We start from the raw sequence: 24,552 nt of genomic DNA, 5'->3' as shown, positions 1-24,552 counted from the left end.
GGTGAAGCCTCAGGTGGGGAAAATGGAGGCAATCCATGCATATCCAGTTCCTACAACCAAGAAGAAGGTGCGGGCATTTATAGGCTTAGTGGGCTGGTACAGTAAATTCATCCCCCACTTTGCGGAGAGGGCAGCACCTCTCACGGATTTGACAAAAGCGTCGGCGCCGAATAAGGTCAAGTGGACAAAAGACTGTGACAGTGCTTTCATTGACCTTAAGTCAGCCATCACAAGTGATTCTGTTCTACACAGCCCGGATTTCACTCAGCCTTTCACACTGCAGACAGATGCTTCTGGAGTAGGCTTAGGAGCCGTGCTGCTGCAGGAGGTGGAGGGAGTGAGGTGCCCAGTTGTTTTCCTCAGCAGAAAGCTTCAGGACAGAGAGTCTAGATACTCCACCGTGGAAAAGGAGTGTCTTGCTATGAAGTGGGCAGTGGAGTCACTGAGGTACTATCTTTTGGGCAGACATTTCACCCTGGAGACAGACCATCGTGCCTTCAGTGGCTGCACAAGATGAAGGAGACTAACATGCGTGTTGCGAGATGGTATTTGTCATTGCAACCCTATGATTTCACAGTGCGGTATCGTCCAGGCAAATCTAACTGTGTTGCAGACTGTCTTTCACGCATGTATGAAGATTGAAGTACAGTAGTCTAAGGAGAAGGGGGGAGGAAATGTAATGGAGACCAGGGGTTCCATTACCTGGTTGGTATGGTTAATAATAAATTGTTGGATTGAGAATTTAAAATGGGTAATAAAGAAAACACATTAGTTCTTATGGAGTCTTTTATTAGGTTATTTGACATACGATTAAATTGACAGCTTGTAACACAAAAGAGACAGTGGGACTGGCCATCCTACCTGTGTCGGAGAAGAGCCAAAGTTAGAGCTGCTTGCAGTTAATCATTTATCAATAACCTAAACATATGCGAAATGAGAACTTGTAAAGGTACTCACCTGTCCTAGTTGCTTCTTGCAGGATGTGGAGCAAAAGAGTGAAAACGGCTCAATCACCTGTTTAAGAGCTCTTGGGGCAGACCAGTGTGCCAGGTTAGGGAGTATGGATAAAGAGGGTTTTAATTTAGATAGAAATGGGTGAAGCTTATGTTATTGGTTTGTTTATAGTATGTGTTGGAAATATGTATATGTTTGTGATGTGCTTTAATGTTATTGTATGTTTGTTTGTGTGGAGGGTTATGTGTTCATTTTGATTAGTTAACCCCCATACTTGGGCTATTCCGGATGCTCACCTGGAAAAGGTAGAGTATAAAAGGAAGCCATTTTGTTTAGTTGTAGTAGTGTTTTGCTGTTATCATGCTCCTTCTTTAATAAAGTGCCAATCCATGGATGTCTTTTACTCCAGTCTCGCGTCATATTATTGGACAGAACCTACGACCGCCGGCCAAAACTGACATTATTGTTTGGCTTTTTTCAGTATTTTATTTGTTCCTGAGTAAATCGGTTTGGCTGAGATTAAAGTTTTTACACAGCTGAATAAACGTCAAGCAGACAGCTGATCATCAGAAGTGTGAGATGCTGAGAATTTACTCCGGTGTCCTGTTATATTTTAGATAGCAAGGAGTTTATTAAACTTCACCGAAACAATCTGCAGATTTCATTAAACTTTAATAAACTATCATCTTGTCTTTATTGTTAGTTAGCACCTGAAACACTTACAGCTGTAAGCTAATGATAGTTATATAAGAGCAGATGCTGCTGGTGCAATAAGCTGTAGTTTTACGTCCAATGGATGATCATCTGATTAGTCGACTATCAAAATAATAATTTGTGGCAGCCCTACCTCAGATGCATTTAATGTAAGGTACAGGTATCTGTTTAAAAACAAGTAGCCCTGCACAGTGTAGATGACTGTGTTTACCTCTGGGTGGCGCTCTGTTCTTGCACTGCTAACACTAGTTCAGATGATCCTTCTGCTCATTCTCAGCCTTTAAACAAGTTTCTCTTTGGGATGATGAAGTTATTTTGAGTCTTCATCAGCTTCTGTGGCTCCAAATGGAAAAACACATTTTTCTTCTGTGACAGGATCAGTGGGAGACCTGCTGGACCTGGACCTGGACCCAGCTGTGTGTCCTGTAAGAGTGGCTGGTCTGCAGATCGTCCCATTTATTTTAAATCCCAGCCTGTGTCTGCTGCAGAGAGGTGAGCTGTTAGCAACATGAACTCTTTGCTGTCACTTTGGTGTCGTCCACCTGTCCTCCTCCTCTTGCTCCACACCTCCACTTTAGTGGTCACAGAGGGACTCGGAGCTGCTCCTGAATGATGGTGCCTGTGTTTCAGCAGACTGCTTAGCCTCAGCTGCAGAGTACAGAGCTGCTAACACTGCTTTTATTGACACTTTTAATCTGTTTGTGAAATCCTTTTTCCCACGAACCCACAGTGTCCGTCTGTTTTTTTAACTTAACCATTAATGAATGGTTAAATGTTTTTGTCTCCTTTCTTTGCTTTCTTTTTATCTGCTTCCTGGATATGACTCATTAATAAATAATAATTACTAAAAGACAATCTGTCAATTAGTTCTTCGAGAACAGGTTCCTAAAATAGTATTTAGCAGTCTTTGGTTCTAATCTTGTATTTTGATTAGCAGAGCTCTGATAAGTTCACATCCCCCCCTGGATCTAAGACTTCCTCACCCACATCTCCCCCCACTGTGGCTGAGGACTGCATGTCCACAGGGCTCGTTCTCAGCCCCCTGCTGTATGACCCGTACAACCTATGACTGCACACCAACCACCCGACCAGTGTCATCGTCATGTATGCTGAGGACACCACTGTGTTTGGGCTCATCTGTGATGGAGAAGAGACAGCACACAGGGACGAGGTGGAGACTGTGCGATATGACCACAATCTCATATCCCGATATGAGACCTCTATCGTCCCGACAACGACATCAGGGCTCGCAAAATTTCAAAATGCCTGGCAGCCCTTTGGGCAGGCACTCCTCAGTCTTAGCCCAAAATAAACTTAAATTTTGCAATAATGCATTTCTCATGGCTTCTGATGGCCCCTTCTTCACCCTGACCTGTCGTGTTTGGCTCTGCAGAACTAAAATCCCTGCTGTCAGGACATGTATTCTAGGACACTTCTTCAGCTGACAATCAGAGAGAAACACACAGTTTTACTGCAGCAAGAGCAGCCACAGAGCGCTCGCACAGGAGTGAGGGCTCCGGGACTCGCGCTGCCACTGCCTGGTCTTTATTTATATACTTCAGTGTGTGGATGTGTGTGTGTCTGTGTGTGTCTGTGTGTGTGTGTGTGTGTGTGTGTGCGTGTGTGTGCGTGTGTGTGCGTGTGTGTGCGCGCGTGCGTGTGCGTGCGTGTGCGTGTGCGTGTGCGTGTGTGTGTGTGTGTGTGACCCGTAAAGACTTCCCTAAACCTGCTGGTCTGGAAGTCCAGCAGTTCATCTAAACAAAGGCACTTAGAGTGAAACAGAGAGCGTAGTTCTCGGGTCATAAGCTGCTACTTTCCCCACACTGTGAACACTGCAGCTCATGCTGACGTGCGGCTGATGCATTTTTTTCATGCGGCCAAAAACATTTTGCCTGGTAACAGTAGGCCAATAAAATTGATAAGTAGTATTTACACGGTATATATTTTTACCGGTTGTTAAGAGATGTTGTATTGTTGTTTGTGCACTGTTCTGTAAAAAAACATAAGCAACGTAATTTGTGTTACCGATACTTGCAGGTAGCTACAGGCGCTGTTTAGAGCTGGGCGATATGAGACTTTTTCATATCACGATATGTTTTTTTCATTTCAGACGATAACGATATCTATCACGATATCAGCCAAATAACTATATTTGTAAGATTTAAATGTGCCGTTACTCACAAGTAAAATGTGAAATAATCAGCAGCTTGTTTTTATTTAAATATTTATTTCCCATAATAAGTTCAACAGGGTAGATGTACTTCAGGAACATGAGACTTTTTCAGATAAATAAAGGCAAATATTGCAAACTACACAAAAGGCAGCCGCTAAAGCGTTTAAGTTTCAAAATAGAACAAACGAAACAGACTAAACTGTCAATTCCACTTAGAAACAAAATATTAATTCTAAAAATAAATCTTAGTTTGTTTTACAGAAGAACAGACAAAACTGACTAACTTTTGTCAATATCAAATAAACTGAGAACTAAAAGGAAATTCTCAATCTCTCCTTGTTGTATAGCTGAGCTTTTCAAACAGTTTTAACAGTTACTTTAGTCTGACAAAAGCCGAATGACGAATTAGCGCTTCCAGTCAGAGACTGAGCTGCTTTATTGTATTTCCAGACTTGCTTTCGGCACATTTACAGCAGCTACTCTGTTTCTTGTCAGACTTGAAATAGCCGAAATACCTTCACACTACGGAGCTTCTATGGCTCTTCCGTTCGACAATCTCTCCGGCATTGGAACCATCATCTGTTTTCTCTTCGGTAACCTTCGGTCAGGCTCTTGGTTGATGTTTCTCTAGTCGGCGCACTCGTTTCCTCCATTACCTGGGCGGCACGGTGGCTGGCTTCTTCCCAAACAAATACACATGTGCGGCACTTGTGCTGTACGTAACAAGTCACGTGATGTTCACTGTGATTGGCTGTGATTGGTTCGGCTCTGCGTTACTTAATTTGGATTGGCTGACCTTTTCTTTTTTTTTTTTTTTAAGAGGACAAGAGCGGCGAGGTCTATCGCAATAGTTTAATTTTTCTATCGAGAAAGTTATATCGCGATACATATCATTATCGTTCTATCACCCAGCTCTAGCGCTGTTCGAGGGGAAAAAAGCATTTGCAGTATTTTTGTTTGTTACCATAACGTTTATGTTACCTTACGGATTAAATTAAATGTTAAAAATCCTCACATGTAATATTTCTGTGTAAATATTATTACATGTTACGATTCTCTTTCTAAAATTAGAGCATGCGGCTTTTAATCAGGTGCGCTCTGTAGTCCGGGAGCTACGGTACGTGTGTTTGCTATACCATATATCAGTAAGAGAAGATACGGCCTCTCCTAGGAGGTGTTTGATCGATGCCAGAACACTCTGAAGAGGAGTGAACGCCCCCCCTCTTCATGCTGCACAGACCTCCTAGGATGAGACATCCTTTCAACATGCATCAACTATATACTTCTACACACTAATGATTACATGCAGCATTCTACCATAAGTAAACTTATATCATTAAAGATTAGACTGACTACTAAATACAATTTTCCATTGACACCAGCGTAAATCCATCTGCTTTTACACGCACTCACATAAGCTCAGCGATTCTCTGCACAATCAACCTCTCACATGTTTAAGCTGCGGGAGATTTCACTTGTCATGTTTGATAGTAAGCTAACGATTGATAAGACGATGTCAGAGGAATTGGTGCACAATTAATCTGTGACTCACCAATCAGTGCTGTCGCTCTCATACACAGTTCGTGCGATTGCAAAGTGAAAGCAAAAAACAGATGTCAATATGTCACATATTGCATATGGCAAAACATAGCCGACAGAGTCAATGCGTGAGTGTTAATTTAAACATTGATCGAGGGATTTCCACCCATTTAACACGTTATTTATTATATTTTATTTTTTATTTTATACATTTTATTTTGTGACGTGATGTGAGCGCAGGTGCAACCCAACAGGCCCCAAACGTTCCTGGCAGCAAGTAAAAATGAAATATAAAAATATAGTCCAAACAGGTAAGGTGTAATTGTATTATGAGCCATAGTGCTTGGTCTGTGTGTCCCATGTAAATCAATTGCAGTTAGAGGCTACATTAATTTCCTTTCTGTAAGCACTTATTGAAATTATCTGAGCACATTACAAGTACATATTTGCTTACTCTGTATGCTCAAATGTGGCCCGTTATAGCCAACAAAAAAAAAGCAGAGGCCCGAAAAACAGGTGGGGGTCCTCCACCACCACCACCCACAGAGCCTGGCCACTTGGCTTCCACATTTGTGATAATGTTGGCAGCATCACATATGAACTTCACAGTGCAGAGAACACAAATTAGCATCCATTACTATAATGACATGATTTGTTAGTTTGAAATGCTACAGGGAACTATGTACCTGTACATTAATGCTGTGGAAAGACTTCCTGTTCACATAGTCTCCTTCATTTACTGGAGGAGCAATGATTGGAATGTGAGTGCCATCTGTACAGCCAATCACGCCTGGGAACCCTGAAAATAAATGTAAAATTTAAGTAGTAGTCCAAGTATCACCACATCATGGATTAAGTTTTGTTCATCCTGATACCTGCAATTTTGTGGCATCCCTCTTTGATGAATCTTGTGGGTCTGTGACCGGGGAACACCACAGACGAGTGCAGGAGACGTTTCAGTGCAACTGTAACATTCCTGACTGCCCGACAGACGGTAGCCTTGGAAACGTGCTCAGCGTCACCAATATTATACAGAAAGCTCCCGTTTGCAAAAAACCGAAGTGCAATACAAATAATATGTACAGAACTGAGAGCATGTCCGCGATGTGTCACATGCGTAATATATGGCCTGAGGATGTTATCCAAATAACTTATAGATTGTGCTGAGAAACGGTAACGTTCACACAGGAAATCATCAGGAAATGATAAAATGTCCAAACGCGCTCTGATCACTCTCTCCCGGCGGAGAGCTCTGCGGAGAATTTGGGCTTCAACATCTACTGGCTCTTCAAGGAAGGGACACGCCATGTCCGACACTTCCTACTGTCATGTTTCTGACAAAGTGGCGGAGACAGTCAGGGTTAGTTGTAGTAAACCTGCTAGGGGGCAGGTTAGCTTCACGGAGTGTGTCGTCATAGTGACTCACTGAGGCTTCATCTGAACTCGCTTTGTGAAACCGAAAACCCAGAGTTTTCGTTAACTCAGGGTATACTTACTCAGTTTTCCACTAAACCGGCTTCCTGAAACAGGGCCCAGGAGGCACAGACAGCTCCACTCCCCTCTCATGACACCATCACCCTGGTGTAAAAGGCTCAGCAGCAGCTGCACGTCCTTTGTGTCCTGAGGAAGTATAACCTGGACCAGAAGCTGCTGCTGGCCTTCTACCCTCCTCATTGGAGAGCGTGCTCTCCTCCTGCCTGCTGTTTGTACTCAGGGGCCACGACTGAGAACAGGAAGGCTGCAGAGAGGGTCATTAACACCCCCAAATCATCACTGGCTTCCCTCTGCCACCCATGGAGGCCATCATCAGTTCCTCCTGTCTCAGGAAAACCAGGGCCATCACAGCTGACCCTCCGCATCCCACCCACCACCTGTTTGACCTGCTGCCCTCTGGTTTGTGACTTAGGTCAGTCACTCACACTAGGGCTGCCACAAACGGTCATGTTGAGAGTCGACTAGTCACCGATTATTTTGGCGATTAGTCGACTAATCAGATCATCATCCATTGGACGTAAAACTACAGCTTATTGCACCAGCAGCATCTGCTCTTATATAACTATCATTAGCTTACAGCTTTAAGTGTTTAAGGTGCTAACTAAAAATAAAGACATGATGATAGTTTGTTAGATTTTAATGAAATCTGCAGATTGTTTCAGTTTAATAAACTCCTTGCTATCTAAACTATAACAGGACACCGGAGTAAATTCTCCAGCATCTCACACTTCTGATAATCAGCTGTCTGCTTGACTTTTATTCAGCTGTGTAAAAACTATAACTTTAATCTCAGACAAACCGATTTACTCAGGAACAAATAAAATACTAAAAAAGCCAAACAACAACATTTTTAAGTTATCTAAGTGACTCATATATCATGTTTAACCTGAGTAGCGAAAGACGGCGGTGGGTTTGAAAGCGATTTGCTGGGAGTCCGGTGCTCTCACGGCGCTAGTTCGCCTAGCCCCCGGCTAGCTATCGAGGTGGTGGGTAACAGACGTCTCCTAAAACGTCAGAGCGCTTTTGAAAATATGTGGTGTCCTGATAAACTGAGCAGATGAGACGTCGAAAAAGAGGTAAGCGGGCCGGCGTACTCGTGCGTTTGAGGAGACGCGGACTGAGAACTGCTCTTCCTGGGATCTTCCTTTCCAATGTACGCTCACTCGGGAATAAGATAGACGAACTGGCCCTGATGAGAAGCATGAACAGAGACTTTGCCTCCTCCTGTGTCTTATGTTTTACGGAGTCGTGGCTCAGTGAGGACATCCCGGACAGCGCGCTCAAGCTGGAGGGCTTTCATCTGCTGCACGCGGACCGGCAGGCCGCTCTCTCCGGTAAAACCAAAGGTGGAGGTGTCTGCTTCTACATCAATAGTGGCTGGTGCACAGATGTAACAGTGATTGCTCAGCACTGCTCTTCCTCTCTGGAATATCTTTTTATTCACTGCAAACCGTTTTATTCTCCGCGGGAGTTGCTTCATTCATCTTGGCCGCTGTTTACATCCCGCCAGACGCGGATGCGCAAGCAGCTCAGTGCTCACTCGCAGAGCAGATTCTCCACATGGAGCGGACATACCCGGACTCTCTCATCATTGCTCTTGGGGACTTTAACAAAGCCAATCTGAGCCATGAGCTTCCCAAATACAAGCAGTATATTAAATGCCCGACCGGAGAGGAGAGGACATTGGACCACTGCTACAGCACGATCAGCGGGGCCTATCGCGCGGTGCCCCGCGCTTCACTCGGACTTTCTGACCACGTCATGATCCACCTGATCCCCACGTACAGACAGAGGCTGAAGCTCTCCAAACCTGTCGTGAGGACCAATAAACTGGAGAAACGAGGCTGTGGAGGAGCTTCGTATGTGTTTGGAGACCACAGACTGGGACACAATGAAGGCTGCTTCTAACAGCTTGGACAAGTTTACGGACACTGTCACCTCCTATATCCACTTCTGTGAGGACAGCATTGTGCCATCACGCACCAGGGTGAGTTATAACAATGACAAACCCTGGTTTACTCCTAAACTCAAAAAGCTGTGGCTGGAAAAGAGAAAGGCGTTCAGAAGCGGAGACAGGGACTGCTACAGAGAGGCCAAGTACAGGTTCACTAAAGAAGTGGACATTGCTAAACATCAGCACTCTGAGAAGATGCAGCAGCAGATCTCAGAGAATGACTCGGTCTGTGGAAAAGGTTTTAGGAATATCACAAACTACAAGCCTAAAACCCCCCACTCCACTGATGACTTGCTCTTGGCCAACACCCTCAACGACTTCTACTGCCGTTTTGACGAGCCATCAGGCAGCCTTCACACCTCCAACGACCCCAACAATAGAGACACTTTGGACACTCATTCCCCCACCTCTCCCCCCTCCATAGAGCCATCACCACCTTCAAACTGTTCACCTACAACACCCCCCTCCTCACCCCACACAAAAGAGGATTTCACACCACCTCCTCCCACCACAACTCTTCATATTCATGAAGCAGATGTGAGGAAGCAGTTTAGGAGTCTGAATGCTCGGAAAGCTCCCGGCCCAGACGGTGTGTCTCCTGCCACCCTCAGACACTGTGCAAACGAGCTGGCCCCAGTGTTTTCTGGCATCTTCAACTCCTCACTGCAGGCATGTCATGTGCCTGCCTGCTTCAAGTCCTCTACCATAATCCCTGTCCCCAAGAAACCTAGGATCACTGGACTAAATGATTACAGACCCGTGGCTCTGACATCTGTGGTCATGAAGTCATTTGAGCGCCTGGTTCTCTCCCATCTCAAGACCCTCACGGCCCCCCTCCTGGACCCCCTGCAGTTTGCATACAGAGCCAACAGGTCTGTAGACGATACCATCAACATGGCCCTACACTTCATCCTGCAGCATCTGGACTCCCCAGGAACCTACGCCAGGATCCTGTTTGTGGATTTCAGCTCTGCCTTCAACACCATCCTTCCAGACCATCTCCGAGGCAAGCTGTCCCAGATGAATGTGCCTGATCCCATCTGCCGGTGGATCACTGACTTCCTGACGGACAGGAAGCAGCATGTGAGGCTGGGAAAGAATGTCTCGGACTCCCGGACCATCAGCACCGGCTCCCCTCAGGGCTGTGTTCTTTCTCCTCTGCTCTTCTCCCTGTACACCAACTGCTGCACCTCCACCCACCAGTCTGTCAAGCTAATCAAGTTTGCAGATGACACCACCGTTATTGGGCTCATCTCGGACGGGGACGAGTCTGCCTACAGGAGGGAGGTTGAACGTCTGGTGTCCTGGTGCAGCCACAACAACCTGGTGCTGAATGCCCAGAAGACAGTGGAGATTATTGTGGACTTCAGGAAGCACACAGCCCCACTCCCCCCCATCATCCTGACTGACACCCCCATCTCCTCTGTGGACTCATTCCGCTTCCTGGGTACCACCATCACCCAGGACCTGAAGTGGGAGCCCACCATCACCTCCGTCATCAAGAAAGCCCAGCAGAGGATGTACTTCCTGAGGCAGCTGAAGAAATTCAACCTGCCAACACGGACGATGATGCAGTTCTACACTGCAATCATCGAGTCCATCCTCACCTCCTCCATCACCGTGTGGTACGCTGGAGCCACTATCAGGGACAAACAGAGACTGCAGCGTGTTGTGCGCTCTGCTGAGAAGGTGATTGGCTGCAGACTCCCATCTCTGCAGGACCTGTACACCTCCAGGACACTGCGGCGTGCAGCCCGGATCTCAGCTGACCCTTCTCACCCTGGACACAGTCTGTTTGACCTGCTCCCCTCAGGCAGGAGGCTCCGGTCCATTCGCACCAGAACCTCTCACCATAAGAACAGTTTCTTCCCCTCTGCTGTTGGACACATGAACAATAACCATATGACTGTCCCCGCCACTAACACATGACCCTACGCTGTGTCACTGCATCATTTCATGTTTGGCACTGATCACCACCTGCACTCATGTATATATCTTTCTACGTAGCACTCTTAATTCTTATTCTCATGTATATATCTCATGTATATCCCATGCACATATCTTTCTACATAGCACTTTTAATTTTTATTCTTACTTTTATTTTTTCATGTCTATTTAAGTGCTATTTATAACACTATGTTTGCACTGAAGCACCGCAGCAATTTCCTAATGTTGTAAACCTCAACATCTGGCAATAAACCCCATTCTGATTCTGATTCAGATATTTGAGGTTTACACAGCTACATTCTCACCTGAAAATATGTTAAACGTTTATTTTGTGACCCAGAAAGAATAATAAGAGTAACATTAAAACTAACTAGCTGCCGCCATTGTTGGAAACTGAGCTGGGCTGCGCTATGAATTCTGGGATAGGTTGAGCCACGTAGGTTTTACACCCGTCCCATCCTTCAAATCTGGGGAAAAGAAGGACGCGTTTGTCGGCCGCACTTGGAGGAGTCTTCAAATTTGGACAGCCTTTGTCAAACCGCTGTGACGTAATCGGTCTACAAATGCGTCCGCCGAAGGATGCAGGCCCTCGTTCTTCCTGAAGCCCATTTGTGAGGTCAGACACTGTTTGACGAGAACTTTATATTTAAGTACTGTTGTCCAGGCAACCACCAACCAAACTCAGACTCTATCAGCCTATCAGATTGCCGGATGGAGATGTGTGATTGGTCACTCCAGAGAACACGTCTCCATGCTCTAGAGTCCATCAGAGGCTTTCATTGTGCTTGATGATGTAAAGCTTGGTGCAGCTCAGTTGCCATGGAAACACATTTCATGACGCTATCTGAACGCCATGTGAAGTTTGGTCGTCTGTAGTGATTTCCAGAAAGTCGGCGACCTCTGTGTCCCTCAGCATCCAATGACCCCACTCTGTGATCGTGACTCTTCATCGCTGTTCCACTAACAGTGACAGTGGAACATGTAGCAGTGGGGAAAGTCCCACCTGGACTCGTTGCACTGGTAGCATCCTGTCACAGTCGTACGCTGTAGTTCACTGAGCTCCTGAGTCATCCTTCCACAGATGTTTGTAGCAGCAGCCTGCATGCCCAGGTTTTATACACCTGTGGTTGTGGAAGTGACTGGCACACCTGAAGTCTGTGGTTCAGTGGAGACTGAATACTTTTGACAGTATAGTGTTTGTGAGCCGAGTCTCAGGAGACAGTGACACAAAGCAAACAAGTCGTTCGTACGAGGGACGTCAGAGAAAAATAAGAAACGGTTTTAGAAGCAGCAACTAAGTCAAACTGACGATCAGCAGTTACACAAATGTTTAGAGTTGCTGCACAAAGACGTCACAGCAGGTGATGCTTCACATACTTTTATCTTATAGGTGGAGAAGACTGCAGTGAATAGTTTTGTCTGATTGGTTTGATTTCCTTTTAATCTGCTTCATGCATATGAATGATAAAAGTAACAAAAAGAAGCTTTGACAGCAAAGTTTCCTAAAGTAACATTTAGAAGTGTGTAGTTCTAATATAAGTGTTGTAGTTTGATCAGCAGAGACCGGAGCTGTGAGCATGATTGTGGTGAAGCTTCACTCCTGACACTGAACTTAGAAATATTGTGAAAGATTTAGAGAAAAGTCTGATTAGTTAAACCCAGAGGAAAACGTGTCCTGGTCAACATGAGCTTGTGCATCGTCCCCTTTACTGGGACTGGTGTCAGAGTCATGTTTAATGAGTTTTACATTATGGAATTAAATTAATGTGTGAATATTTCTCCAGCTTTACAAAGTCTGGCACAGATCTTTTTGTCCATTGGAGAATGAAGAGAATAATCCCCCAGAATACAGCTCAGAGTGGGTCTGCATGAATAAAGATAAACATGCACACAGTTATATAACGCTCTATGAAAGTCATTTATTCCTTTGCTTTGTGTTGTTAGGAGGGGGGTCGTGGGAGGCTCCATGTTTATATAGGCAGTGAGAGGAAGTCTGAAAATACAGATGTGACAAAGATAATGAAAATAGAAGAATCACACACGTAAATAATAAATAAATCTATAAAGAGGGTCTGACTGGTCCCCAGGAGAACCCAGAGATGGTACAGAGGCTGATACGTTAGTGTTCCCTTTGATTGTGTCCTTTCCTTAGTCTTTCCTACCTCTCCTCCTTCCTTGTGTGCTTTGATATTATGTTACGGGCCCCAGCAATGCTGCCACCATAACAAAGATGAAATCAAATGCTGGTAAAGTTCAGGAGCGATGAAGACAGTGCACTCGGTTTGTCTTCCATCTCAGTAGTGGGCAAAAGTCCCCAAAGCAACTGGGGAGCACCTGACCTGACAGCAATAGTTCCACCTGTGATGTTGCTCCATGTCTCTGTCCTTCTGTGCAGTCCCTGTCACAAAGTAATAGATTACAGTCATGTTTCCAAAATAATTTGGAGTCGTCATAGTCACTGAAAATAACAAATATACTAATGAATTAAATTAAATGATTAACATAAAAGTGGACACATGGTTGGCCCACTGACTCTGAGTCAGCGGTGGGTTGATGGTAATAACTTCTCCTCTCCCCATGTTGTGTTCAATAATAAAGAAGCAGCAAAGACAAAGATGTTTGGACCTGTGTGTGTTTGATCCTGCAGCTGGGGCAGCTGTCAGAAACCACATCTGTAATGTGGCTGACAGCTGGGACACTGTTTACATTCATACATGTTTTAGCTGCTGAGCGTTTATGCTGGAGGGGAACCTGCTCACCTTGGATATGTTTCTGGTTCTGCAGACACTGCATCTGCTCATACTGGGACCAGTCTGCTTCATCAGGAGACTGGTCCTGTCCCCAGTGTGGAGAAAGATCCAGAGCTGGACTGCAGACAGCCAGTCAGAGCAGCTGTGTACAAAGTAAGACTGAACATCTGTCTGCTGATGGACTCGTTTCTGAAAACTGGACTTCTTGTGTTGTTCAGACATTGAAGAGTTTTCTTTCTGTTTTTCTTTCAGCAGATGTTGGTCTGCAGGAGGTTTTAGATGAACATAAGATCAGTCTGAGGAGGAGATGTGAACGTGTGACTGAAGGAAGTGATGCAACAGGAAGTAGAACTCTGCTCAACACCATCTACACTGAGCTCTACATCACAGAGGGACAGAGTGAAGAGGTTCATAGCCAACATGAGGTGAGGCAGCTGGAGACAGCTTCCAAGATGGACGCCCTCCATGACGCTCCAATCAGGTGCCAGGACATCTTTAAAGCCTCACCTGACCAACAGAGACCCATCAGAGTGGTTCTGACCAACGGCGTGGCTGGTGTTGGAAAAACCTTCTCAGTGCAGAAGTTCACTCTGGACTGGGCAGAGGGCTTGGAGAACCAACATGTCAGTGTGGTGGTTCTGCTTTCATTCAGGGAGCTGAACCTGATCAGAGAGGAGCAGTACAGTCTTCTGGAGCTGCTCCATGTTTTCCATCCAGCACTACAGAAGGTCACAGCAGAGAAGCTGGCTGTCTCTCAGCTTCTGTTCATCTTTGACGGCCTGGATGAAAGCAGACTTTCATTGGATTTCACCAACAGGAAGCTGCTGTCTGATGTCACACAGAAGTCATCAGTCAGCCAGCTGCTGACAAACCTCATCCAGGGGAATCTGCTTCCCTCGGCTCTCGTCTGGATAACTTCCCGACCCGCAGCAGCCAATCAGATCCCTCCTACATGTGTTGACAGGCTAACAGAAGTACGAGGCTTCACTGACGCCCAGAAGGAGGAGTACTTCAGGAGGAGATTCAGTGATGAAGAGCTGTCCAGCAGAATCATCTCCCACATGAAGACATCCAGGAGCCTCCACATCATGTGTAGCATCCCAGTCTTCTGCTGGATCACTGCTACAGTTCTGGAGCACATGTTGACCACAGAGCAGAGAGGAGAGCTGCCCAAGACCCTGACTGACATGTACTCACACTTCCTGCTGGTTCAGACAAAGAGGAAGAAGAACAAGTACCACGAGGTACGTGAGACGAGTCCACAGGAGCTGACGGAGGCTGACAGGGAACTTCTTCTGAAGCTGGGGAGGCTGGCGTTTGAACATCTGGAGAAAGGAAACATCATGTTCTACCAAGAAGACCTGGAGCAGTGTGGCCTGGATGTGACAGAGGCCTCGGTGTACTCAGGAGTTTGTACAGAGATCTTCACAAGAGAGTGTGTGATCTTCCAGAAACCAGTCTACTGCTTTGTTCATCTGAGCATCCAGGAGTTTCTGGCTGCAGTCTACATGTTCCACTGTTTCACCAGCATGAAGACAAAGGTGGTGGACCTTTTCAGAATATATTGGAATGAGTCACCTCTGAATGTTTTCCTGAGCAGAGCCATGCAGAAATCCCTCCAGAGTAAAAATGGCCACCTGGACCTGTTTGTCCGCTTCCTTCATGGCCTCTGTCTGGAGTCCAACCAGAGACTCTTAGCAGGTCTGCTGGGTCAGACAGAGATCAGTCCAGGAACCATCCAGAGAGTCATCAACAACCTGAAGGAGATGAACAGTGATGAAATCGCTCCTGACAGAAGCATCAACATCTTCCACTGTCTGATGGAGATGAACCACCTCTCAGTACATCAGGAGATCCAAGAGTTCCTGAAGTCAGAGAACAGATCAGAGAAGGAACTCTCTGAGATCCACTGCTCAGCTCTGGCCTTCATGCTGCAGATGTCAGAGGAGGTTCTGGATGAGTTGGACCTCCAGAAGTACAACACATCAACAGGGGGACGACTGAGACTGATTCCAGCTGTGAGGAACTGCAGAAAGGCTCGGTGAGTCCAGATGTGATCATTAACATTAGTGTAGATCAGTAGTGTAGTTCTTCAGATACAGTGGGGCAAAAAAGTATTTAGTCAGCCACCGATTGTGCAAGTTCCCCCACCTAAAATGATGACAGAGGTCAGTAATTTGCACCAGAGGTGCACTTCAACTGTGAGAGACAGAATGTGAAAAAAAAATCCATGAATTCACGTGGTAGGATTTGTAAAGAATTTATTGGTAAATCAGGGTGGAAAATAAGTATTAAATTGAACAATTAAATAAGTATTTTTACTTACTTAAATAAGTAAGTAAAAAAATATATCGAGATATATATCTTATATCGCCATCCAGCTAAAACATATCGAGATAGGAATTTTGGGTCATATCGCCCAGCCCTACTCTGGATCAGATCTCAGTGACAGGCTGTGGACATTATGGAAGCCTAAATGTGACACCATCTTCCTCCTTCATCTGCAGATTAAAGCCAAACAAAGATTCTCATTAAAAGTCTGCAGGTCTGAGAGAGACTCGATCGTTGTGTCATGTCAAACACAGTAAGAGGAGCTGAAGCACAGATGTGAAGAGCAGGTTCATCAGATTATGATGTCACTCTGTTTTGTCTTCATGTACATTCAGTCTGTGTTTATAATGCAGATTTGCTGCTTTTATAATAACACATTTTATATTTTCTATCATCACAGACTGACTCAGTGTGGACTCTCAGAGGCTCACTGTGAAGTTGTGGCCTCAGCTCTGAAGTCCAACCCCTCCCATCTGACAGAGCTGGACATGAGTGGAAACAAGCTGCAGGATTCATCAGTGAAGCTTCTGTGTGCTGGACTGGAGAGTCCAAACTGTCGACTGCAGACTCTGAGGTGAGTTCACTGACTGCAGCTGTTGTTGTTTTTCTATATTTCAGGTCTTTGATGTTTGAAACTTTCCACAGTTCATAAATGTTCAGGATGTGTCTGAAGACAAATGTGAAGAAGTTTGAGTGCTTTCAGAAATGTTGTGTCTTTCCAAACGACTGAACAACAGTTTTTCCTTTTGCCTCCAAACAGAAGTGACAGACTTGAGCAGGGTTCATTTAAAGGCTGACAGAAGTGGAGTGGTGACGGGGAGATGTTTGACAGGACAGTGTTTCAGCCTCCACAGGTTCATATAGACCAGGGGTCCTCAATCCCAGTCCACGAGGGCCGGTGTCCCTGCAGGTTTTAGATCTCACCCTGGGTCAACACACCTGAATCACATGATTAGGTCATTACCAGGCCTCTGGAGAACTTCAAGATATGTTGAGAAGGTCATTTATCCATTTAAATCAGCTGTGATGGATCAAGGACACATTTAAAACCTGCAGGGACACCAGCCCTCGTGGACTGGGATTGGGGACCCCTGCTATAGACTGTGTGAGGGATGTGAAGAGCTGTTGAAGAGCTGATGATAGCAGATAAAAACAGGCTGCAGAGACTTGGAGCTTGTGTGGAAACAGAGAGAAAAGAAAGACATGAATTTCAAAGCTAATGAAGGTGAAGTTAGGAGCTGTGATGATGTTCATGTATCAGAAGCTGATCTGGCTGCTACAGAGACGACCCACACAGCTGCTGTGGTGAGGTGTTTCAGCATTAACTGTACGCATAGGGCGAAGGAGGGCCTCAAGTTCAGTATTACCTAAGTCAACATCAAAGATGACCGGGGAGCGGTCAGAGAACCCAGCATTGTTTATATCCTTGATGCAAATGTCCAAGCCATATGAGAAGACCAGGTCAAGGGTATGGCCTTTAGCATACCCTGGCCTTGGGTTGGTCCATTAACCCACTGAATGAGGTTAAAAGATTCAGTTAATGCAAGAAAATCTTTAGATAATGGGTCGTTCTTAACAGCAGACATGTATATTAAAATCACCAGTAATAAGAACACAGCCATATTTAAAAAGAACAGATCCTAAAATGTCAGCGAGTTCAGAGATGAAAGTCTTGTTGTATTTAGGCGGACGATAGACCACAACACACAGAGTAGTCAAAGAGTCAGTCGTCTCCAGTAGCTGTGCTTCAAAGCTAGGGTAGGTAGGGAGGGTAGCAGCCAAACTTTGTTTGTTTTTAAAAACCGAAGCTAAGCCACCACCTCTGCCAGTGAGCCTCGGCGAGCTACAAAAGACACAGTCTGCAGGGAGAAGCTCAGAGAAGGGGATGAACTCACCGGGACAAGTCCACGTCTCCGTCAGGAGTAAAACGTCCAGTCCTGCGGCGAGGAAAAAGTCATTTAAAAGAAAAGCCTTGTTCGCCAGCGACCTGGCATTAAATAAAGCCATCCGTGTGACGCTGAGGTTGTTGTGATGGATGCCACGACCGGAGGATGTTATCCAGGACCGAACAGGGAGGCAAGCCACTGGAAGGGCTGGGTAGGTTTGAAACCAGCGGGGCAGATCCAGCGGTGGCTCAGCAGTTTAGCATCAGGGCGGCCTCTGCAGGAGGGGATAAAGCGTAGAATATCCCGGCTTGCATATGGATAATCCGTAACCTTGGCTTTGAGGTAAGCCTTAAACAAAACCACTCCTTTTACCCCGTTTCCTGTAACGTTTCCTGTGCAGGTTGGAGTGAGGTAGGCAGGACATACTGGTGAGGGAGTCTGGCCATAGAGGGGTGGCATCACCCAGGGTCCAACATGGATCCGGGCGATGGGAGTAAGAGAATCGGAGATTCAAAAGCATATGTCTGTCGTATGTTATTAGTGCACAGCCACCTAGTGAGCATAAAACCAAAAGCAAAACAATAAGGAGTACTAAGCCAAGGCGCAGACGAGGATGGCGTGCCATACACACCGGCGCCATCTTTTGGCATGATGTGAAAGCTGTGCTGACACTAAACTGCAGGACTCAGGCTGATATTATACTGATCCACACTGAGGATCTTCATGGTAAAGTCTGTGTTGTTAGTCCAAATCAGATTAATCCAGTCACACAGGATGAGAATAATGCGATGAGAGTGACGCAGGTAAAGATAAGGTTAACAGCTGTTCCTCCTTTAATGTGTAGAGTCGACAAAAAAGACTGGAGAAATGCTACATGGCTAACCTGAAGCTAACCTGAGAAACACTACTGATGATTCCTACAAAGTGTTGAGAGTGGAGTTTGGTAGTACTGTGTGTGCACAGATGGACGAGCCACCCTCAGTAGTACTGACATGTAAGAAATGTGTCGTCATGACTACAACTAACCTAAATCTAAGTGAATAATTCTGTCTGAACCCAAACAAACTGGAAATGAAAGATATGGAAAAATCAAATAACTTCTGTGAGCGTTTCTGCTCTAAAGTGTTTCTGCCACAAAGAGCTGAAGGCCAACTTCTCCTACTGCTTCCTTTGGCCAAACCATGACATCAGAGCTAGGTGATTGGTCGGTTTCATGATGGTCCTGAAACAACATTAACGATGATGTTGATTAATTCTGATGTACAAACAGCAGCAGCACAGTAAGTCTGCATTTGTCCTGCAGTTTCAGTCCAACACTGAGAGTCTGTTACTGGAGCAGTTTGGCCCTCAGCACTTAAATGACCACCTCTGGATGTTCAGTGTTGAGAGTGTAGAGCGGTCGAGCTCCTGAGGAGCAGCCTTTAGCAGTTTAAACTGATCCAGGATCTGTTTGTTCCTCCAGCTCCCTCTGATACAGAGCTCCCCAGGATATCTGCTTTATCAAGAAAACTCTGAAAGGTTTGTCCAACAGTGCGGGAAACATTTCAGAGAATATCTCTGAAGCAGAAGCTGAACATAATTGAACAAAACCAACAACACAAAATGTTATTCATGCATACGAGCAGATGAACTGAAAACACCTTCAGCTCACGTATGAACTACTAGGAAACTTTTAGCTGTTATTAACTGGGAGTCAATGAAGTGATGAAGTAATACTGGGGCGATGTGGTCACATTTCCATGTACATACGAGGACTCTGGCCTCTGCTAACTGAATACATTTAAATTGTCCTGCTGATGATTTGAACAATCCTGCAAGTAGAGCTTTACAGTACTCTTACCTGCTCAGTGTAAATGCATTGATATATTTTCCATGGCAGAAAGCAGCTCTGGTAACCATTTCAACAGGATTATTAAAGACTTGTTTCAGAGACGGGGATGATATGAACAAAGTTTCTGTCTCTAACCTTTTGGACAGACAACACGTTTTTGTTTCCTGAGCTCCATCAGCTGTTATCAGTGCACCTTATTTCCTAAGAAGGAGTTGGATTGTTAGAGGAAAGTCACAAGTATCACTGTGCATCCTCTTCATTTAAGTGGCAGATCATGTTGATTCTTTATGATCGCATTACATTTAACAACTAGCAACAAGCAGAAACAAATAGAAGTTAACCAGTAACTGACCAAAAGACCTTAAGGAACCCTCATTGTGTTTTTCATTACATCTAAAACTACTTGTTGAAACTTAGAAATGTCTCCCCTTTGGGTATAATGGAAACCAACCCAAAACCTCTCCGACAACACCACTAAACAAAAAAGAAATGAAAATCTCAGTTCAGTAGTCCAACCCCAGCCCAAATGGCAGCGAATATAGTTCTGGGTGCCGACCCGGTGGGTGGCAAAACGGGCGAGACCTGCTGTGGGTAGGCAGAGGCTGACAACAGTTCGGGTGGCCTACCTCTAGTCCATTGGTGGAAGCGCAGGATCTCCGACGGGCGGCCACGGGTCCAGCAGCAGCAACGAAACAGTTCTGGGGGCCTGCCACTGATCCAGTGGCGGCGGTGCTGCATCTCTGGTGGCCTGCCACGGACTGGGTGGTAGCGGCGTTGCAGCTCCGGCGGGCGGCAGAGTTGAACGGCCCAAGATCCCCGACGTGCTGGACGTGGACGGCATGGTGGGCGCGCCGACCTCCGGCTCTGGTCGAGCGGGTCCCTGACTGGACCGAAGACTGAGTTACTAGCTGGGCAACAGACTGAGTTGAGGGCAATATAGCTATTATGAAGGGTGGAGAGGATGAGAATGTTACAGCCGGCTCAACAAATTCCAGGGGTCCAGAGGCAACTGAGGCCTCCAGTTCAGCCTCTGGGGAAGCCCTGGGGAGAACTTCTGTCTCCATACGGCCAGACTGGGCCAAAAAGTCATCTGGGTCTGCATGCTCTGAACTCCCTAGCTCACAGTCTCAGAGTGAACATCTTCTGAGTCTTTGGAGGTAAAGCAAACAGTTTCTGACCCCACCAACTCTGAGCTAACTACCTCAGGGCTGTCTAGGCAAAATTCTGCCCCAGCAATTGCACTCAGGCCACATTCGTCCGTCGGTGTTCCAAAAATCCCCACTGGGAGTTCAGTTACGGGAAAGTCCTCCGCCGATGTGCGAAAAACCAAGCGGCTAGAGCTCCTAGGTGAGCAGTCGAACCTTCCTTGCTCGGACCGCCCGAGCCGAATAATTCAAAACTAGAGCTCTCCCGTAAACTAGTGACCAATGGCTTAAGGTTGTTAATGTCCAACAAGTTCATGGTTAAGGTAGTGGATGAGAGATAATTGTCAAAGAACACTACCTGTATAAGTCTATTGCGTGGGTCTACAGCCTGGATTACGCTCCGGCAGTAATCCCATAGCTGCGTGAGTGATCTCTCTTCCGTGGCAACTCCTGAGTTTGCTGGGTCCATGGTGGTTGGCGGGATCATTCTGTCATGGTCTGGCTGGCAGACCGTGGGGATGTGGAGAAAGGAGGACCCAAAACGCAGACTCTGCGATGCAAACAGTGCTCTTTATTTACAGTGAAAAGCTGTAAACACAATAACTCCCCGTTGCTCCTTCGAACCCCGTGTGCGCGCTTCCCTCCGACGTCTGTGCTCGTGCTCCCCGCTGTTGTGTTTCCGCACTCCCTGTGCGTGCTGCCTTCTTGGACCACTCTTCCTCCTGCAGGTAAACCATAGACGCAGCCTTCAACACTAACCCTTGGCGGGCATATACGAACAGCACAGACATAAGCTGACACACACTGACTTGGTACTATAACTTAATGATCCCGCGTCGGTGGGAGCTCCAACTCTCTCCTAAGTAGCTCCCCCGACGAGCCCTGATCACCAACAGGTGTGGCAGGAACTTCAGGTGTGGCCAGTCCTTCCGCAGGGCCACACCCATCAGGCCTGCAGGTGGCTGTGCTCCATTCTATACATACGAGTGGGACACAGACTAACACAGCATTGTGCAGAAAAACACACACATCACCAAATAATAATAATAATAATAATAACAGTCAAAACTGCTCACGGACCCCGAGTCCTACAGAGCCGGGTCCTTGACACTGGATCATGAAGTCTTTGACTTAAGATGTCAAGATGTACCGAGTTAAAGGTAGCAGTGAGATGAAGCAGGACTGTGATGAAGTCACAAATCTCTGAATTTCTTTAAAACAGAGATTAAAGGAAAACATTTGATTAGATTTGTATTGAGACTATATTTTCTTTACTCAGACTGAGTCAAACCTTTTTGTTGTAGAAGACAAACACATTGTGATTACTCTAATATTAGATCATGTGTTCAGCTGTTTGGAGTATGTTTCGTGTCTGAGCTGCCTGCTGTTTGTATCTAAGCTTTGATTTGACTTGATGTCAGCAGCAGACTGATGTGACGATGAACAAATAGATTTAAGTTCTACTAACGTTTTCAATTCTTTTACGTGATTCTGTGTTGTTGGCGGTTTGTGTGGTGTGAAGGTGACTTGCTGCTGGCTGCGAGGCAAACTGCCCCCTTGACCTTGTTTTACAACAGAATGATGAGTGTGTCTGATCATGTTTGAGAGAATCTCCCTGATGAGTACAGATGTGGACGAATTAGGAATTTATCTTCATGTTTTGTTCTTTATTCAGATTGTGTGGATGCAGTTTGTCAGAAACCATCTGTGCTGATCTGGTTGCGGCTCTGAAGACCAACCCCTCCCACCTGACACATCTGGACCTGGGTGAAAACAACCTGGGGGCTTTGCATATGAAGCAGCTCAGTCTTTTCCTAGAGAGTCCAGACTGTAGATTGAACATCCTCAGGTCAGTATAGAGTAACAGCGGCACTTTCTCATAATTACATTTAACAATTTAAGCCTGAGGCTACAGTCCCACACACCAGCATAAACCCTACACTAATGAGGACACACACGATCTTTCTCTTACTATTTCGGTGTGAACACAAACCTGACAATAGAAAGCAAAGCTCCTAGGCTCAGGTGTCAGGAGGTAGAGCAGCTACTAATCAGAGGGGTGGTGGTTCGATGCCCGTCTGCTCCAGTTTGCATACCTAATGTTGGGCGAGATGCATCCATCGGAGGATGAATGTGTGTGAATGTTAGATAAAAAGCACTTGTGTAGGAAAAGCATAGAAAAAAGTGCTTTGATGAGTCAGTGAATGAGGCAAGTTGTATAAATATGCTTTGAGCGCTCAGCTGGAGTATAAAAAGCTCTATATAAAAACAAGTCCATGTACCAAAGATGAAACCAGCACAAAGAGACTTTAAAACAGTCGAAAGCTGCCTAGCTGGGGTCCCTTAAACCACCTGATAAACATTCAAGTGCATGCAAAGCTGTGCCATGGGTCCTTTACGTCACAATCTGAAAAAGGTGTTGGAGATAACATTTTGTATGACTTGATCACAAGAGTTAAGATAGTTTCTTTACAACTTTCCTCAGAGTTTTCCACCCCTGACCAATCCCCTAGATGTTGTTGTTTCTGTTCAGTGGCCCTGAAACACTATCGTGTTACCGATTAATGAGAAGGTCGACATTCTGAAGCTCCTTCAGCTCTGAGCAGATGATGAAACACTGAAGGATTACAAGCTCACTTCGTCTAGTAAACTTACATCTTTCATTCTTTATTCAGACTGGCCAACTGCAGTCTGTCAGAGATCAGCGCTTTTGTCTCAGCACTGAGCTCCAACCCCTCCCATCTGACGGAGCTGCACCTGGGTAGAAACGACCTGCAGGATTCAGGAGTGAAGCCACTGTGGAGTTTTCTGAAGAGTCCACAATGTCGACTTCAAATTCTGGGGTCAGTCACCACGTTTTAGTTGTGCTAACAATAAACAGCAGGCTAACAAGATGCTGACCGACAGGTTTCCATTAAAGGTTGTAATCTGTATATGAAAAAGTGCTTTGGCTCAGCAGGGATCAGCTTACAGGTAGAATCCAGCTGCTGGGTGGGATTAGCATGTCATAGCTATCTACCACACTGCTAACTGGGGGATTTCAGGCCACCTATGGATCATTTTTGCTAACTGTTTATTCAGCTTAGGCTCACAGGGCTGCAGCCTGTGCCCCAGCTGTCATAGGGCAAGAGGCGTGGTCCACCTGCACAGGTGAGTCCATCACAGGGCCAACAGACAGAGAAGCACTCTCTCACATCCACACCTACGGCCAATGTAGAAGCACCAATGAACCTAAGCAGCATTTCACTGGACTGTGGGAGAACATCCAACCTCCACAGAACTAGTCACAGAACAGAGATTCAAATCTCCAAAATCCAACTGGCTGCATCAGGACATATAGTCTGAAACTCTGCACAGCTTCCTGTTTGAAGCTGCTTCCTGTTGGCTTCAGCTGTTTGGAGTTTCCATTTTCTAAACTTCTACATTCTGAAGCTCCTTCAGCTCTGAGCAGATGATGAAACACTGAATGATTACAAGCTCACTTCGTCTAGTAAACTTACATCTTTCATTCTTTATTCAGACTGGACAACTGCAGTCTGTCAGAGATCAGCGCTTTTGTCTCAGCACTGAGCTCCAACCCCTCCCATCTGACGGAGCTGCACCTGAGTGGAAACGACCTGCAGGATTCAGGAGTGAAGCCACTGTGGGGTTTTCTGAAGAGTCCACAATGTCGACTTCAAATTCTGGGGTCAGTCACCACGTTTTAGTTGTGCTAACAATAAACAGCAGGCTAACAAGATGCTGACCGACAGGTTTCTATTAAAGGTTGTAATCTGTATATGAAAAAGTGCTTTGGCTCAGCAGGGATCAGCTTACAGGTAGAATCCAGCTGCT

At 45.8% G+C, this 24,552-nt stretch overlaps 1 protein-coding gene and 1 long non-coding RNA gene across 5 annotated transcripts in view; one reads left to right on the top strand and one right to left on the bottom strand.

Moving 5' to 3' along the window:
• LOC145426036 (uncharacterized) overlaps window positions 1–24,552 on the bottom strand; it is a 315,349-nt gene that overhangs the window by 156,577 nt on the left and 134,220 nt on the right. The window lies entirely within an intron of this gene.
• The window catches only part of LOC145425991 (NACHT, LRR and PYD domains-containing protein 12-like), a 262,822-nt gene that overhangs the window by 187,348 nt on the left and 50,922 nt on the right, over window positions 1–24,552 (top strand). The window contains exons 5-11 of one of the 4 annotated variants that reach the window (XM_080299525.1): window positions 2,044–2,160; window positions 13,560–13,678; window positions 13,778–15,566; window positions 16,257–16,430; window positions 22,394–22,567; window positions 23,394–23,561; window positions 24,239–24,406. In XM_080299525.1, the coding sequence (XP_080155651.1) occupies window positions 2,044–2,160; window positions 13,560–13,678; window positions 13,778–15,566; window positions 16,257–16,430; window positions 22,394–22,567; window positions 23,394–23,561; window positions 24,239–24,406 (2,709 nt within the window). The remainder of the gene's footprint in view (window positions 1–2,043; window positions 2,161–13,559; window positions 13,679–13,777; window positions 15,567–16,256; window positions 16,431–22,393; window positions 22,568–23,393; window positions 23,562–24,238; window positions 24,407–24,552) is intronic. The other 3 variants (XM_080299524.1, XM_080299523.1, XM_080299526.1) reach the window with 3 other exon arrangements.

The sequence above is a fragment of the Astatotilapia calliptera genome, chromosome 3 (genome assembly GCF_964374335.1).
Source record: "Astatotilapia calliptera chromosome 3, fAstCal68.1, whole genome shotgun sequence".
In the NCBI taxonomy this organism is placed as follows: Eukaryota; Metazoa; Chordata; class Actinopteri; order Cichliformes; family Cichlidae; genus Astatotilapia; species Astatotilapia calliptera.
The sequence above is the reverse complement of the archived record's forward strand: the minus strand, read 5'-3'. Positions and strand labels throughout refer to the sequence as shown.